The 17,987-nt window shown below is 38.5% G+C and overlaps 1 protein-coding gene across 1 annotated transcript in view; it reads left to right on the plus strand.

Moving 5' to 3' along the window:
- RRAGD (Ras related GTP binding D) overlaps positions 1-17,436 on the plus strand; it is a 41,235-nt gene extending 23,799 nt beyond the window's left edge. Inside the window, exons 3-7 of the mRNA XM_079148389.1 lie at positions 3,008-3,207; positions 4,139-4,253; positions 4,854-4,996; positions 9,391-9,539; positions 15,533-17,436. Coding sequence (XP_079004515.1) covers positions 3,008-3,207; positions 4,139-4,253; positions 4,854-4,996; positions 9,391-9,539; positions 15,533-15,684 — 759 coding nt within the window. The 3' untranslated portion in view covers positions 15,685-17,436. The remainder of the gene's footprint in view (positions 1-3,007; positions 3,208-4,138; positions 4,254-4,853; positions 4,997-9,390; positions 9,540-15,532) is intronic.
- The last annotated feature ends 551 nt before the right edge of the window (positions 17,437-17,987 follow it).

Here is a 17,987-nt window from a genome sequence, read left to right on the forward strand (position 1 = left end):
TGATGAGGTGCCTGAGGCCTTTGTTTGACCCCCAGCATTGAAAAAGAAGTAGGAAAACATTGTTAAGTGCTGTCATTTACTAAAAATGAAGAATAATCTAACAAGCAGTGTCAGAGCCTATTCACTACTTTTTCGTGTTTGCAGGAATCTTTGCATGATTATGAGCACTGAAAGAAAAATCAGATTTTAGGGAAGTGGCTCTCAATAACACTTGGGTGTCCTTTCCATTATTTCTAAGCAATGTTCTTTTGGAATGACACCTCATGTTTTGTTTTTTGCCTGTGAATTCCTCACAGTCATAGGATTGCCAAATAAATATATCCCCAAGAAGAAATTAAGCCCTCACAGAATGTTGTAAAATAAAAAAGAATGAAAGTAAGAGTGATTTCCCACAAGCTTAGTTTAACTCTCCCACCCCCTGCAGAGACCACAGAATGTACTTCTCCTGAAGCCTTTGGATCCCAAAGAGTTTCCACTTGATCCCGTACGTGGTGATTGTGACCTATCTGCCTGTAATCCTAGATCTAATTGTAGAATAGAAACTAGACAGGATGTTTTAGGTTATTTTTAAAATTTTGTCATAGAAAGCAATAACAGAGGAAAATAATCTGCAATTCTCTGCTCTAATAAATGGAATATTTTCTTCTAATGTCATTTTTAGTCATTTCTTTCTTTCTTTATTTTCTTATTTATTTATTTATTAAAGCTGGGAATTGAGCTCATGCTAAAAGCACGCACTCTATCACCGAGCTACATTCCCAGTTCCTTGTGTTCAGCCCTTGAGGCTCTGTGCTGTTTTACCAGTTAGCTGGTCATCAGACCATTTTATAGGTTTGGCAGGGAGTTTAGACTGGTGGTTTCTAATATTTTGAGATGTGCTCCTCTCTAGACATTGGGTCGCTTTGCTCACAGACCTGTTCTCTTAACTCCTTCAGTTAAAGCAATAACACCCTTTTGTGTGTTAATTTACATGCAAAAACATGTACTCATTTTAAGCACATAATTTAATGGTATATGCCATGTAACTGCCTTACATTCAAGAATGTATATTTCCATCCCCACAAAGGCCCCCCTTGGGCCCTTTTACAGACCATCCCCTGTAGTGCACAGCCCCAGGCAAGCCTTGATATGCTTCTTGTCACTGGTAATTAGTTGACTTTTCTAGAATTTCAACCGTTGAAGCTGTACAGTAGTAATGGTAGTTTTTATTTAATGATTAATTGGCTGGCCCAATGTCTGCTATTTGCCTTTCAGTTTGAATGCCTCCTCAGAGGGTGAGGGATGAGGACTCCATTTGATGTTTTTCATAGTTTCTTATTAGTATATTTAATATTTGGATTTATCTAGAGATTAGGGCTACATTTTTATTGATTTAGTTTGGAGAATAGAAGAATGCCCCCAAAATCCTCTGTTAAATTAGCTTTCTGTATTTTCCAGTCATAATGGAGGTAGTGGGTGGGCATGGTGGTGAAAAGTCCTTTAAATCCCTTCCTTTCCTTTTTTTATTATAAGATTAAGACCTGTCCACAGCCTTCAAACTGGCACTGACTCAGCCTCTGACAACACCAGGTGTTTTCAAGGGTCTGGAGCATTAGGCACCATCACACACTGCCCGGTCATGTTTGAGGTGCTCATGGCAGTGACCCACCGAGTCAGCCTGCATGGTAGGCTTTGTGTTTGCATCATCACTGTGCAAAACCACCCTGAGAAACATTTGGAATGTCCATCAACAGGCAAGTGTGTGATAAATTGTAGACCATTCATTAAATGAAATTTCAGAGTCCTTAAAAGGAATTATGTGCTACAGTTAATGCGCTTCAACATAGATGAATCTCCTGGATGTAATGTTGAATGAAAAAGGCATACATACGACTTGATGGTTCTGTAAATTTTTTTGTCCCTTGTTTTGTGGCACTGGGGATTGAACCCAGAGTACTCTATCACTTTTTTTTATTTTTATTTTGAGACAGGGTCTTCTTGTTAAGTTACTGAGGCTGGTCTGAAACTTGTGATCCTCCTGCCTCAGCCTCCTGAGTTGCTGGAATCACAGGTGTGCGCTACCATACCCAGCCACTTCTGTAAATCTTTAAATGATGTAAATTAATGCTGTCTGTTATTTGGGGATGCGTGTGTGTGTGTGTGTGTGGTGTAAATGGATGAGTGGAAATAAACACAGAACTAGGGGTAGTGGTTGCTGTGAGTGGCTGGGTAGTGGGCCAGGTTGGGAAGATGCTGAGAAATACACAGGGCTTTGTTGTTAATGTTTTTATTTCTTAATCAGAGTATTGATACCTGGGTATTACATTATCATAACAGAGGAAAAAAAATAGATGGTGCTGTTTGGGGCAATTATTCCACACTGGGGGGTCAGCAAGTTTTTGGTAAGGGGCTAGATGGTAACAAATCTGAGGCTTTGCAGGATTTGTACTGTCCCTGAGGAGCTTCCACAGAGGAAAGTGATTCAATTCTGCCTTGTGTCATGAAAGCAACTTAGACAACATGCTGACAAACGGGTATGGCTGAGTTTCAATGTTAAGTTCCTTATAAAAACCAGGCAGTGGACCCGAGGACAAGGCGGGGCCTGTGGGCCAGGGTACTCTGACTTCTGCTCTGGACCAGTGTTCCTAAAATTGTTCCCTGAGCCCATTCCCCATCCTCCTGGTGTCTTGTCTCCATCTCTAATAGTTCCTCATGGTTCACCAAGAGACTTGGAAAGTGGAGAGGACAGTATTGCAGGGAAGGAATGAGGCCGTGTGGGGTCATTTCTCTTTCTGAAACTGCAACTCAGATCTTTGTGTTTATCAGCCAAAGTTAGAGCTGCCTCAATCAGCTGCATTTTGTTAGCCTTCTCTTCTGTTTGTTAACACAACTTAAGTTTTCAAACTTAGAGTCCATGAAGCCAGGTTCTAGGGGGAGTCTTGGCAAGACATTCTGAAGGGCAGGAGCCATGTGGTAGGCTGGGAAAGGTGGAATGGCCTCCTCTCACAGGCATTGCCTTTGTTCCCAGGATGACTACATGGAAGCCCTGGCCAGGCTCCACCTCACGGTGACCAGGGCCTACAAGGTGAACACTGACATCAACTTCGAGGTGTTTATTCATAAAGTGGATGGTCTGTCAGATGACCACAAAATTGAAACTCAAAGAGATATTCACCAGAGGGCAAACGATGACCTCGCAGATGCAGGATTAGAAAAAATTCACCTCAGGTGAGAACAGAAATCCCTCAGGGATCCTAGTAAAGGACAGGAGAAATTGGGGCTTCAGATTCACCAGGGTTGGTTTGTAACAGGCGGTGTCTGTTTTGTGCTGTAGACACTGATATAGGATTTAGGAAAGACAAGTTTTATACATGCTCATTCTCCCTACCCCCCATTACTGGAGAATGAATCCAGGGGTGCTTAATCACTGAGCCACATCCCAGGCCTTTTTTTATTTTCTATTTTGAGATAGGATCTCACTAAATTGCTAAGGCTGACTTTGAACTTGCCATTCTCCTGCCTCAGCCTCCCAAGTCACTGAAATTACAGGCGAGCTTGCCTGGCTTGCACATGCTAGTAGTGTTTTGTTTTAACATGTGATCAAAGCTAAGCTTCTTCCCTCATATGAAAGAACACATAACAAAACCTATGAATCTAATCCAGGAAGTTAATTGATGCTAAAATTTACAGTTCTTAATAAATTTGATAGTATCTATAATCATAAATAAAGGACTAGTCTAAAAATAGTTCAGATAGAATTACCCACAGAGGAAAACAACTTCATGTTTCATTCATTTTGCAAATTGGAGAATGTAAAAAGTTACATGATTCATTGTCAATAATTTAACAGTTACTAGTGGGACATCAAGAGGCTTGAGTAAAGACTATCAGGTGTAGATTCTCTTGCAGAATGCATGGAAGCTGGTATAGGCACATAGGGCTGCACTTTTAAGCTTGCCAGGGAGCAGACCAAACAGGCACAGTTCTGGCATGTGGGGAGACATACTTGTTTTTCACTAAGGTCACTGAATTCTGAAGGGAGCTAGTTTGTGTGTGTTAGGGTTGTAGATATAGAAGGGAAATTATTGGTGTCATACCATAGTTTAAGCAATCTATATCTCAAAGGGAAATATGGATGAAATACTGTTTTCTCTTTCAGCTTTTATCTGACCAGCATATATGATCATTCAATATTTGAAGCTTTTAGCAAAGTGGTTCAGAAACTGATTCCACAACTCCCAACTCTGGAGAATTTGCTAAATATCTTTATATCAGTAAGTAAATAATTTACTCCTGTTGTAGTCATTTGAAGAATTTGAGAACATTGCAGGAGTGCAAAAGGTCTTACTTCTGCTTGCTCTCACATCATTTCAAGGTCACTTAAGTATTACTTTTGAAGAGCACTCCTCCATATTGTTCATTTTTGGGAGTTTAACTCCCCAAATAAAAACGCGTTACTTCACTGGCATAATTGGGAGTGTTTGTTCAAGTTGAGGGCATTCGTGAATGTTGGAAAAAAAAAAAAACCCTATCAGAGGTAGGGAGCATAAAACTTGCTTTTGGTGATGACTTGTTCTTGAATAATTTTTTATGTGTTTAACACTGTATGAAAGATATGCCAAAAAAAGTCCTAAGAGTCAGGAAATAGTGTCTATTTGTTTACGTATGATAAAGAATTTGTGATAACCCTCCTTTTCACTTCTTCTGCAAGTCCATTATAAAGTATAAGACAATAACTTTAAGTTGTAATACAGTGGAACAACTTAAATTCTTTGTAAGTTAGTTTTTGCATTGGGGATGGTGTATGATTTTATGTAACCTGTACACAGTCTGAAATCAGCTCTCACTCTAAGGTGGCATCTTTTTTATTTCAGAATTCTGGAATTGAAAAGGCATTTCTATTTGATGTAGTCAGTAAAATTTATATTGCAACTGATAGTACTCCAGTGGATATGCAAACCTACGAGCTCTGCTGTGATATGATAGATGTGGTTATTGACATCTCTTGTATTTATGGGTAAGTAAGACATCCATAAATGGCAGTCAAACTGTCCTTCCCTTTCATAACTTCTTAGGCACTGTGCATTTATCCGTTTGACTTTAATACTTTTGTTTTAAATGACCAAGATCCGTAAATAGACCACTTAGCTTGCAATAATAATAACCACTATTGAGCAAATGCCTGGTATTATGCTAATAACTTTATTGTATGCATCATATAATTTAATTTTCAACTATTCCATGAGGCAGGAATTACTATCCCCATTTTACAGATGAGGAAACTAAAGCGTATAGTGGTTAAGTTTCTAACTGGTGCTCCTATTGTCAATAAAGAACAGAAATAGAATTTGAACTCAGGTCTAAATGATTCCTAAGTCCTCTATTGAAAAATCTGTCAACGTCTGTGGATACAAATGGATCCTTGAACTCTGAAGAAATGGGTCATTAACATTTCTATTAATCCTCTTTGTTACAGAAAATAACTGCTGAGTTTTTTTTAAAGCACACTTTTGATTTTCTGTGACCAGCAAAGAATTATATGACTAAGCAAATGACATTATCTGCTTCTTATTATTGTTAGTATGGTCTTGTGTTCTTAGAAAACAGAACTGTTTATACACTTAAAATAATATCAAATAAACAGTGAGCCAGACCAGGTGCAGTGGCACATACCTATAGGCTCAGGAGGCTGAGGCAGGAGGATAGCAAGTTCAAGGCCAACTTAGTGAGACCCCCGCCTTAAAATAAAAAATAAAAAGGGCTGGGGATGTGGCTCAGTGGCAGAGTGCCCCGGGGTTCATTCCCCCAGTACCCAATCAGTCAATCAATCGTGGGGAAAGTTTATGGTATAACCAGAAATAGAAACAATTCTGCATTAATTCTGCATTTGCCAAACAAGTCTTACACAGAGCGAGTGTGAGCTGCTATTTCTTAGGACATTGGAGTGTTGCTGTTGTCATCTGGTCGTGGACGAGCTGAAGCTCTGGTCCGTCTTCCTCTGTACTGACTGACCGTGACCTGCCTTTCTTGGCACTCTGCCTCCTCTGTTAACTTCTGCACGAGTTTCAGTCTGTTTCTTTCTTCCACTGTCTAAAATCCTCTGCTCACTCAGTTCAGATTCCTTTGACTGTCAACGCACACCCGCCACCCACACACAACACAGCCCCTTCCTGATGGAATAGGGTAAGTGATATCTCCCAAGATTGTGGTGAGGATGGAACCAGTAGGCTCCCACTGTGCCTTGACCTGGTAGTCCCTGGATAAATTGTAGCTGTCATAATTTATTATTGCTGTTACTATTAAATGCTTTAAAAATAGACCCTATTTCCCTGGATTACCAGCTTGAAGTATCCTATTATTTTTAAACCATAAGTGGATGACCTTGAAAGAGCCGTGGAAGCTGAATGAATCCTGATTACAGTCTAGATTGCTGTGGTAATCAAGTACAATGAACAACACAATTAATCTGGCACATATTTAATGACATGCATGATCATTATTGTGCCTATGGTAATTAGACATAAGTGGTAAGCTGTTTGTGTAAATGCTGTTAATCAGAGTTACTTTTACCCAGCTAAAACAAACAGGGTGAGGGAAGAGGCTAGCAGGAGGAAGATGCTGGGCTTTACCATCAGATTGTTTTTCTGTGGTGGAGTGCAGTGTTCCTGAGAACCCACAGGATTCAGGAAGAGCCAGTCTGGGTCACAAATAGTTTGTGGGCGCTGGGGTTTCTTCAGATTTGCTGGAGCAGCGAGTGGGGACAGTTAACCAGCAGGGGGCGGAGTGGAGATGTGTGTGGAGTCTAGGCCCTGTTCCCTTAGACAGTCTGGGAAGGAAGTGGCTCTGTGACTGGAGGTCTTTATGCTCTTTCCCAGCTGCCTTGTGGAGACCACAGGCCTAGAAGATGGTGCCTTAGGAATCTCAGCTCAGGTTCTGCCGGAGCTCTATGCACACACACTCTTTAAAATACTTGCCATTTGTCAGGCGTTTTCATTGCTTGTAGATGAAAACTTGTAGAACTTAGTTGTAGTTGCAAAACTTCACTGATTTCTACTTGTAATTCTCTGGATCTTTTTAAAATTGTGTTTGTTTTGTGGTTCTGGGTTGAATGCAGGGGTGCTCTGCCACGGAGCTATATTCCCAGCACTTTTAATTGTTTTATTTTGAGACAGGGTCTCACTAAGTTGCTGAGGCTGGCCTTGAATTTGCAACCCTCCTGCCTCAGCCTCCCGAGTTGCTGGGATTACAGTGTGAGTCACCACACCTGGCTTCTTTTTTGTCTTTTCTAATTTGTTTGTTGTTTACTTTTTTTTTCATTATGAAATTAATATATATTGTAGTATATATACTTTCATGAAAGCATAAAGAGTGAAATTAAAATAGCCCATAATCTCACCATCTAGAGACAGTCACTACTTACATTTTTTAATATATTTTATTATTTCTGTAATTTTAAGTATAATGAGATCACTTTGTATATATAATTTTATATCCTCCTTTTTTTGATTTAATATTTTCACCTAAGAATTTTCCTGTGTTTTATTAAATGCTATTTATTATTAGACAAAATGTTTGTTATCTATATATTCAAATATGTTATAATTTACTTGAACATTTTAGGTGCAGTTTTCTTCACTGGGTAAAAACATTTTAAATGTTTCAGTTTATTGCTCTTAGAGCATTTACTTGTAAGCAAGAGGAATTCAGTCTTCAAAAATAGTTGCTAAAATCAGTGCAGTAGAAGTTAGGAATCCTTTTAAATCGAAATTCAATAGATTTTTCTTTAATGTTTTGGTAAGTTATAGTAAGTTGAATTCTTTCCTTTTCTTTTTTTTAACTAATGTTCACAATTTACTTTTTAAAGACAGGTCTTTCTGACCTTGAATTCCTGGACTAAAGGGATCCTCTGCCTCAGTCTCCCAAGTAGCTCAGACTTAAAATTTACTTTTAATTAGTCCTATAGAAACCAGTTTAAAATATTTTCAAAACTTAAAAAACAAACAAACAAACCTCCATTTCCTTTAAAATACTCCACAATTCAGGATCTTCATTATATCAGGCTTGTCATCCTATCTCCTATATATTTATAAAATTAAAGGATTAGCTTTTATATAAGTCAGATCAGGTTTGAGGTACTAGCTCCACCTTTATCACCAGCTTTGCCCAAGTTATCTTTCTTTCTCTAGTCTTAGTTTCTTTAGTATCTAGCTTAGAGGATTCTCCTGGCAGAAACTGTATGGTGAGAACTAAGAATGGTGTGTGTCACATAGTAAATGTTTAATAAATGCTAGCTTTTAATGTGAACTTGATAAGATTTAGCACAATTCCAATTAAGTGAAAATTCTGGTCAGTTATTCATAGATTTAGGAACTAAATGTGTATCAAAATGTACATAGCTGCAGATAAAAGGAAGGCTATGGGCACATATCTTTTGCCTATGATGGAAGTATTGATAACTCTGATTATACCAGTGTCTTTGGCAGGTTCATTTTCTATCATCAAAACCATCATAATGATAATAGCAGTTAAGATTCTTCATACATTTTATAGATTCTCAGCTTTATACAGAGAACCATATATGCATTATTATTTTCTCTTCATTAGGAAGTAATTGCTGTCAGTATATAGATAAGGAAATTGACACTCAAAGAAGTTACTCAACTTGTTCAAGTTCACATGGTAAATAAGAGGGCAGGGATACAAACCCAGGTTTAGCTGTCTGCAGACTATACCTTTTCTTAAGAAAATAGACCAACATATTAATTTAACTATTTTGAAAACATTTCAAACTACAGGAAATCCTATGTCCATCATTGGGATTTATCAGTTTTTACTAATTTGCCATATTTACTCTCTTTTCTTTAATAATTTACATATTATTTGTCTTTATGTTTTTGCTGAACCATCTGACAGTAAGTTTCACACCTCTTGATTCTTTGATCTTGGCCCCTTGAACATGTATGTGTCAAGAACATGGACATTTGCCCACAGAACATGGTTTAAGTAGCAAGTGAAGCAGATTTAGCATGGGTACATTACTCTGTTATCTACTACATAGGCCATATTCAGATTTTACCAAACGTCCCAATTCTGTCTTTTATAGCAGTTTTTCCTCTTGTTCAGGGTTCAGTCCAGCATTTGGCTGTCATGTCTCTTTCGACTCTAATTGTTTTTTAGCCCGTCTTGGTCTTTCAACAGATCATGTTTTTGACAGCCTGACTATTCTACCATGAGAAAACAAGAAACCCTTGGCTGTGGAGGGGAGAAGAGTTCACTGAGATCTTTTGCTGAAAGGCAAAAGTGTAAATGACATATCATTTTCTGTGTGTTAAAGCTGGTCTTTGTTACTGGGTTGCAATTTGTAGTTCTTTCTCAATGGTCAAATACGTTTTGATTTCTGTCCCCATTTAGTCTCAAAGAAGATGGAGCAGGAACCCCCTATGACAAGGAATCAACAGCCATTATAAAGCTGAATAATACAACAGTTCTTTATTTAAAAGAGGTGACAAAGTTCCTGGCCCTCGTTTGCTTTGTCAGAGAGGAAAGCTTTGAAAGAAAAGGTAATTTTTTGATGTGATTTAAAAGAAGCATTTCAATTCATTCTGCCTTCCTTGCTTGTTGAATGTGGATGAATGAAAGCATGCCCTTGAAGCTTCCAGACTTCAGTCACAGACCCCTTTGACTGGCAGGCCTCAGGTAGACCGGAGATGGGCAGGTCTTCGGTGAGCCTGCCTGCCCCCTAGTGGTGGTGCTGTGATTGCAGTGAGGTGAAGTGGACTTGATCCAGCCAGGGGCCTTAGTGTCTCTGCAAGTGAAAGCTGCGTGGTTCCTGGGCTGTGTCTTAACCAGCAGTGGACTCCTCATCTTGTGTTGAGGATGGAGACTCTCCCTTGGTCCACACCTCTAGAAGGTCTAGGTGACTGTGTGACCATTTGTTCTCTTCATGTAAAGGAGGGAACAGCAAGAAACATACAGCATTATAGCTAGATGGTATTTGACTTCTCTTTAACCTTCATATACTCTGTGTATGTTGCAGGGTGGGTACTGGGGATTGAACTCAGGGTGTTCTACCACTGAGCTTTTTATTTTTATTTTTACTTTATTATTATTTTTTATTTTTGCAGTACTGGGGACTGAACCCAGGGGCATTCAACCTCTGAGCTACCATCCTAGTCCTTTTTATTTTTTATTTTGAAATAGGGTCTCACTAAGATGCCAAGGCTGGCATTGAACTTGGATCCTCCTGCCTCAGCCTCCTGAGTAGCCAGGAGTATCTGATATTACAGATGCGTGTCATTGCATGCCGCCTTCATATATTAGATCTTCAAAACAGTGATGGTATCGTGATTCCAAAAAGGGAAGACATAAATATATTTAATAACTTCACCGAATATCTTTTTAGGACAAGATGCAGTTTTATTTATCTTAAAACAAAAGCATTTCTTCCTAAATGAGCAAGTTTCTATATAAACTGAGAAATACCATCTTACCAATGTAACTAGATTTATTAATCTGTTGGATAGAAAAATTCCCAGCAAGGTGGTGGTGGTAGGTAGCATTTATTGAAGTAGTATTTTTTTTTCCTTATAACTAATGCGTGTTCATTACAGAATGCTTTGAAATTTTAGGGAAGTATAAAGAATAAAACAAAACCACTTATTTCACATCTCCAGCTAAACCTTGTATTAAATTTCTGGGATTTTTTTCTCTCTCCCTCTTTTTCTCTCTTTTTTTCCATTCTCCCTCCTTCCTTTCCTCCGTTCATCCCTTTTTTTCTCCCTTCCTACAAAACTGGGGCTGTATTATCAATATATTTTTATATCCTGTTGTTTTCACTTATTTATATCATGAAGTGTTCCTAATTACATGACCTTGAAGACATGATTTATATTTTGTTTCTTTTTATCATGTAAGTAATGGATTCACTTAGAAAATTTAGAAATAACAAATAAATAAAAATTATTGATAAACTTTTCTCTCAGATACACCACCCTGTGACATTTTTCTGCACATATATACACACATACACCTTTAAAAAGAACCATGGGGTTACATGATAAACACTACTTTAACTTTCACTTAAATTATTACAGATATCTTTCCAGTTCCCACCCTTGTTACCCCCCGTACTAGGGATTGAACCCACGGCCTTACACATGCTGGACAATCATTTTAATGGTTGTGTTAGATTCTATCTATTTTTAGACTTTTTTTTCTAGGTTTTGATGTTACAAATAATACATGATGACCTTCCTTGCATTAAATATTTGTGTGAATCCTTGATTATTTCATCAGAAAAAGTTTCAATTAGATGGGCATGGTGGTCCACGCCTGTAATCCTGGCTACTCAGAAGGCCGAGGCAGGAGGATCGCATGTTTGAGGCTAGCCTCAGAGTCTTAGTGAGATCCTGTTTCAGAATAAAAAATAAAAAGGACTGGGGATGTAGCTCAGTGGTAAAAGGGTAGGGATGTTTTGGTGGCTTCCAATGCATATTTGCAGAATGTCCATCAGAAAGATTTTATGGGTTTATGTTGCTAAGACATATGAGTATGTTCAGTTTGCTGTGTTCTGGTCATTATTGGATTTTAGTATTTTAAAAAGTTGACCAAGTATAAGTGTTAAAAAACAAGTATATTGCTTAAATTTATATTTCCTTGCTTCTTACTGAAGCTGTGTATTTTTCCTGCTTACTCTGACTGATCAAGTTACCTTTTGTTTCTTTCCCCCCCACAAAACTTTTAAGTGGTGTTCATTCCTTTACTCCTTGTTTTCATCTTGCTGAAAGCAAGAACAGATAATACATTAGAGTCATGGAATTTTGAAGATAGGACTATACATTATTTTACATTGATTTTACCCAGACCCAGAAAATTTAAGTAACTTTCCCTTGAGCTCCCCCCACCAGTAGACAGTCAGGGGCTAACAGTGGCTGGGCTTTTTCTCTGTGTAGAGTGATTTTGTGTGTGTGTTCATGTGCATTTAACCATCATATGCCTGTTTCCTTGGTTAAAGTTATTTCTCAGATTTATTGGTGGTTGATATTTCCTTGATTTTGGAAGCTAAGGGAAAGAAAAGTATTGCAAATAGTACGTACACCTCCATCTCCAAAACCAAGTTTAGGGAGAAGTAGAGTCCATCTGGAGAACTTGTTTGTTTTGAAGTGATTTTAGACTTAACAGAAAAGTCGCAAAAACAGTACATAGTGTTTATATACTCCCCTTATATAACTTCCCCTAATGTTAACTTTTTTTTTTTTTTTTTTTTAACTCAAGGGCACTCGACCACTGAGCCACAGCTCCAGCACCATTTTGCATTTTTTTGAGAGACAGGGTCTCATTGAGTACCTCTCTTTTGCTGAGGCTGGCTTTGAACTCAAGATCCTCCTGCCTCAGCCTCCCCAGCTACTGGGACTACAGGCATGCACCACCGTACCCAGCCTAATGTCATTATCTTACGTACTACAATTGAGTTATCAAAACTAAGAAATTAATAGCAATATTATACTATTAACTCAACTATGGACCTTATTCAGATTTCACCATTTTTCCCACAAATGTTCTTTTTCGTATCCCAGAATTCCCAACTTGATGTAATTGTTATCTCTTCTAATCTTTTCCAGTCTGTGACAGTTTCTTGTCTCTCTTATCCTTGACTCTTCATTGTGTAGAATGTCTGCTGATTTTTGGCAAGAGCACCTCACAGAAGTGATGTCTCAGTGCTCCTATTAAGTAGTTGAGGTTGTTGCAATATCTTGTTACTAGGATGCTAACCTTGAACTAGATAGGGTAGCATCTCTCCCATTTCTTTTCTTTTTTGGTGGGGATTGGATGCAGGGGTGCTATACCACTGAGCGACATCCCCAGCCCTTTTTATTTTTAACTTTGAGACAGGCTCATGCTGAGTTGTCCAGGCTGGTCTTTAGCTTGCAATCTTCCTTAGTTTTCCAAGTTGCTAGTATTTCAGGTGGGTGGCTTCTCCTTAAACTTTTGCCCACTGACTTTAATATCCGTCTATGGTTGGGGAAGTAACTTTAAGCAGGAATTTATTACACTGATCTTCAGTAAGTTATTCCTAAATTACCTTGTGGGATCATCAAAATCTGACAACAGGCAGATTTTGTAGAATTTACTAAGTGGAAATAGGTGTTTGTTTTAATGTTACAACTAATAAATATATGAAAATGAGTACATTTAATGTTTGCCCTCATCATGTGTGCTTTTTTAGAGTGGCCAATCCATATCTGTCTGCCTAGTACCAAGGGGATTCCTGGGACAGGAAATCTTTATGCTAATGTTGGAAAAATCCCAGGTGAACATAATGAGTTGGTTACCCTAGCAACCATGAGTATCTTTAAAGAGATTTTAAAACTTGTAATGCATGCAATATTTGGTTTTGTTATTCTTGAGTCTGTTGGTGCTGATAGTCTATGCTTGATTGACTTTTTCTCATGTTGGTTTCCTTCTGAGTTTTCATTAATGACCTGGAGATGGCTTTGGTGGAAGAGGTAGGCATCTTTGGGAGGGGAGGACAGTAGAATAGAATCAGACATTATTACCCTATGTGCATATGTGACTACCTGACTGGTATGATTCTGCATCATATACAACCTGAAGAATGAGTTATATTCCATTTATGCATGATGTGTCAAAATGCATTCTACTGTCATATATAACTAATTAGAACAACCACAAAAAAGTAAGAATGTCTGTACTCTCCTCAGGCTGTTAGAATAGAACTCGTGGGAGAGGGACCTGGGTTTGTTAGTTGTTTTTTGATTATTGTTTGTTTGTTTGTTTTGTTTTCTGAGTTCCCTGAGTGTTTTTAATATGCAGCTAAGGTTGGGAACTGCTGAATCTGAGGGTGTGGAACTGTATTAAGTGTGGATGGTGGTGATGGTAGTATTTATGCTGTTCATGTCTCTGTTCCTGTATTTTCAACTGCATTTACTGAAAGGGCAGATGTAGCAAACACTTTTTATGAATGTTTACTTCCTTTGAAAACCTCACTTGTGAACTTTCTAAAACTAACATGGCAAGACTACTGTCTCATTTTGAAATGTGTGAAGATTTCTCAAGATCTACCAATAGGATGTCTCTAAAATTTCCTCAACTTGATCATTTAATTGTACCCTTTGCTTGAACTAGATTCCTTGAGCTGAGCTTTCTTCTTATAACAGTGTATTGTACATATCAGGAGAGAATTTTGAAATTGTTCTCACATTTCAGATTCACACTTAAAAAATAATTTCTTTGCTCCTTGTTTATTTTTTATTACTTTCCCCCTGATTTTCTCAATAGTCTTTTCTTGAGTAAATCTGTTGCTAGTTTTACTTCACTTGTGGATCATTGTCAGCAGCCACAGCAGCAGCAGCAGCAGCAGCAGCAGCAGCAGCAGCAGGGGCCACTACCTAGAAGTTCCCTTTTCCCAGAAGCTGAGGTGGTTGTCCCCCTTGCCCATGCACTTGCAGTTAGTTATATAACAGATCTGAAGAATTTCATCCTTGACTGGAATCCCATTTCTTTCTTTGATGGGGCTCTGGAAACATCGCATAATAGATGGAGATAATTGTTGGGCCAGTTAATTTAAAGATGGCAAATAGAACCAACACTCTGTCCTTGGTATAAATATAATGTTGCTTTCAACACTTTTACTTTCAAGAATGAAAAATGCTCCAGATTTTGGATTATTTTTTATTCTGTTATATTTTTGCTCTACTGATTTATTTCTAAAATCATAAAGAAGATTCTCTTTTGCTCTTTCTTCACTTAAAATTTACTTATTATTGAAAAGCTGAACTTTTGTGTCATTGGTTATTGAATTCCTGAGCTTGGAGTTGGTCTTAGGAGACTGTTACTATTCCAGAATCAGGGACTTTGCTTTTACTGAATATAACATATATTCAGTAAAGGTTGATTGATTGATTGATTGATTGATTGACACTATGACTTTGATATCTCAGCTGCACTTCATAGCAGGATCTGCCTCCATTCAGAGTCAGTTTAATAGTGCCTTTGGCATTATTATTTATCTTAGTTGTAATTAAACTTTAATTCTGAAAGGCAAAAGAAGTGTGCAGTTTGATGGTTTTTAAAATTTGGGGGGCTGGGTGTGGTGGTGCACATCTGTTATCCTAGTGACTTGGGAAGCTAAAACCGGAGGATTCCAAGTTCAAAGCCAGCCTTGGCAACTTAGCAAGATGTTGTCTCAAAATAAAATATAAAAAGAGTTGGGGATGTGGCTCAGTGGTCCCTGGGTTAAAAATAAATAAATAAAAAGAAAGAAAGAAAAAAGAAAATAAAAGAAAGAAACAAAACTTTTGGGTTATAGACACCTTTGAAAATGTGGTATATGCTCTGGAACCTTTCCTCAGGAAAATTTTACCTTCACAAGATTGCCTGCAATTCCTGCAGCCCATCTGCAGACCTCCTGGGGAAATCTGGCCTGTTAGGTTATGACTGCTCCTCTACCACCCCCTACTGGCTTGTCCTGGCCATGGCTGACCTGAGATTATTTCTGTATGGTATTTATACATATTTTTGTTCTCTTCTCCAGGGCTTATTGACTATAATTTCCATTGCTTCCGGAAAGCCATCCATGAAGTTTTTGAGGTGAGAATGAAAGTGGTAAAATCTCGAAAGGTTCAAAATCGACTTCAGAAGAAAAAAGGAGCCACTCCTAATGGAACCCCTAGAGTGCTGCTGTAGGTGAGGTTTCAGGGACATCTTTTGAAATCAGACCTTTTTGATGAGGCTGCTGCACCATGTTGCACTAAAGAAAGAGGAAGAAGATTGGTACACATGACATGGATTTGTTGTAAAAAAAATTCCTGCAACCCTCTTGATCTTCTCTTTTTTAAATAAAGTAAGCACTTTGAAGCAAAAACTTGTATATCAACCATGAAGTGAAATCCCCTGTACTTTCATTACACAAATGTAGACTTTTATGGTCAGTAGTCAGAAAAATCCCAAGTGAGAACTGACAGGAACTGTACATATGTTGCATTTTTTCACGTTTTTTTTTTTTTTTTCCCCCTCATTGAACTGAACTTTGATGACTTTTCTAAGCTCTTTTCTGTACATGGTGTCAAGGACATACCTACTGTAGTCCATATCCATATGGCAGAAATTAATCCAAACTGTTACATTGGTAATGAGTTTTTGTAATATGGGGGTCTTTACTACCAATTGTTGAGGGAAATAATTTTTTAATGGAACTGGAACAGATTGGGGCTGCAAGTTCCAGGAGCAATAAGAACTATTCCCTATTTATAACAGATATAAGCAAGACTTTTGTAGAATAATATTATCACCAAACTTATATAAAAATTTCTATCACCATGGCTGGGCTTCCCTATGCATCAATTTGTTTTTGTTTTTGTTTTTGTACAGGGATTGAACCCAGGGGCACGCAACCACTGAGCCACATCCCCAGCCCTTTAAATTTTTTTTTTTTTTTTTATTTAGAGACAGGGCCTCACTGAGTTGCTAAGGCCTCACTAAGGCTGGCTTTGAACTCCAGATCCTCCTGCCTCAGTCTCCCAAGCTGCTGGGATTATAGACTTGTGCCACTGCACCTGGCTCCCAACAGTTTGTATAAGTTCTTTACCTCAGCATACACCTCTATAGCAACTTTACACTTATAGGTTTTTTTCTTTTTGCTTCATTACTGTTTTAGAACTTTTGGGACCAGATTTCCAAAATGGGGTAGATCATGGAGATAAATAACAATGTCACTTAGGCTCTTCTGTCCTTGTCAGTTGGGGCTAACATAACATCAGAGGCCAAAAGATTTCCCAAATGTAGGCAATTGGCAACTGCAGACTAAAAAATACATATATAATATATGTTTAGTGCCTGTGAAATGACCTATTGTGCTACATTTAAAATATTTAGGATTAGTTTTTTGTTACTCCATGACCTCAGTGAATGGAGCAAATCTCATATCTCCACCATGGAGCTTAATCCTGTCGGTTCCATTTGTCACCTGAGTCACCTTTTTGTCTGTGATACTGTGCCTGGTGTCCTCTGCCTGTTCCCACCTTGTGACTGAGGTTAATTAGTAACCAGCATGTTCTGCAAAGCTGAAGAGCCATCCTGAAACTCCCAGCTGATCAGTGGGAAAAGGATGGCCAAAAGAGGTATAAACTCTGCTGTGCAGTTTTTTCTATGAAGTTCATTCACTTATGTTTACCTTGGATTAGCAGAAAATTAAGAATCCTGAATCTTTTGCAGGGGAGGGTACTAGGAATGAAACCTAGGGACATTTTACTACTGAGCCCTTTTTATTTTTTTATTTGGAGACAGGTTCTTGCTAAGTTGTCCAGGCTGGCCTTGAACTTGTGATCCTCCTGCCTCAGCTTCCCAAGTAGCTGGGATTACAGGTGTGCCATGGCACCCAGCTGAGAGTCCTAAATGCCCCTGTGTCAGCCAAATCATTCCAATAATGATCTTTCTTTTCTTTTCTCTTTCTTTCTCTCTCTCTCTTTCTTTCTTTTTCTTTCTTTCTTTCTTCCTTCCTTCCTTCCTTTCCCTCTCTCCCTCCCTCCCTTCCTTCCTTCCTTCCTTCCTTCCTTCCTTCCCTCCCTCCCTCCCTCCCTCCCTCTCCTCTCTTTCTTTCTTTCTTTTTTTTTTTTTTTTTTTTGTACCAGGGATTGAACCTAGGGGAGCTTAACCACAGAGACATCCCCCAGCCCACCCCACCCCCCTTTTTTTGAGGCAGGATCTCACCAAGTTGCTTAGGGCCTCATTAAGTTGCTGAAGCTGGCTTTGATCCTCCTGCCTCTGACTCCCAAGTCGCTGGGATTACAGGCGAGCACCACAGCTTTTGACTTCCAAGTAGATTATTCTTTCTATACAAAGGTAGCACTCTAGCATGCTTGTGGGACTTCAAAGCTGGTCCTAGCAAAATATATAAAGTCCCTTGTCCTTGAACTCTCCTACTTCTTTCAGTGGCTTTTTTCCATCTTCTTCCTCTTCCCAAGTCCTACTCCTTCAAAGATGTGGCTGGA

The sequence above is a fragment of the Sciurus vulgaris genome, assembly GCF_902686455.1.
Source record: "Sciurus vulgaris genome assembly, chromosome: 7".
Classification (NCBI taxonomy): Eukaryota; Metazoa; Chordata; class Mammalia; order Rodentia; family Sciuridae; genus Sciurus; species Sciurus vulgaris.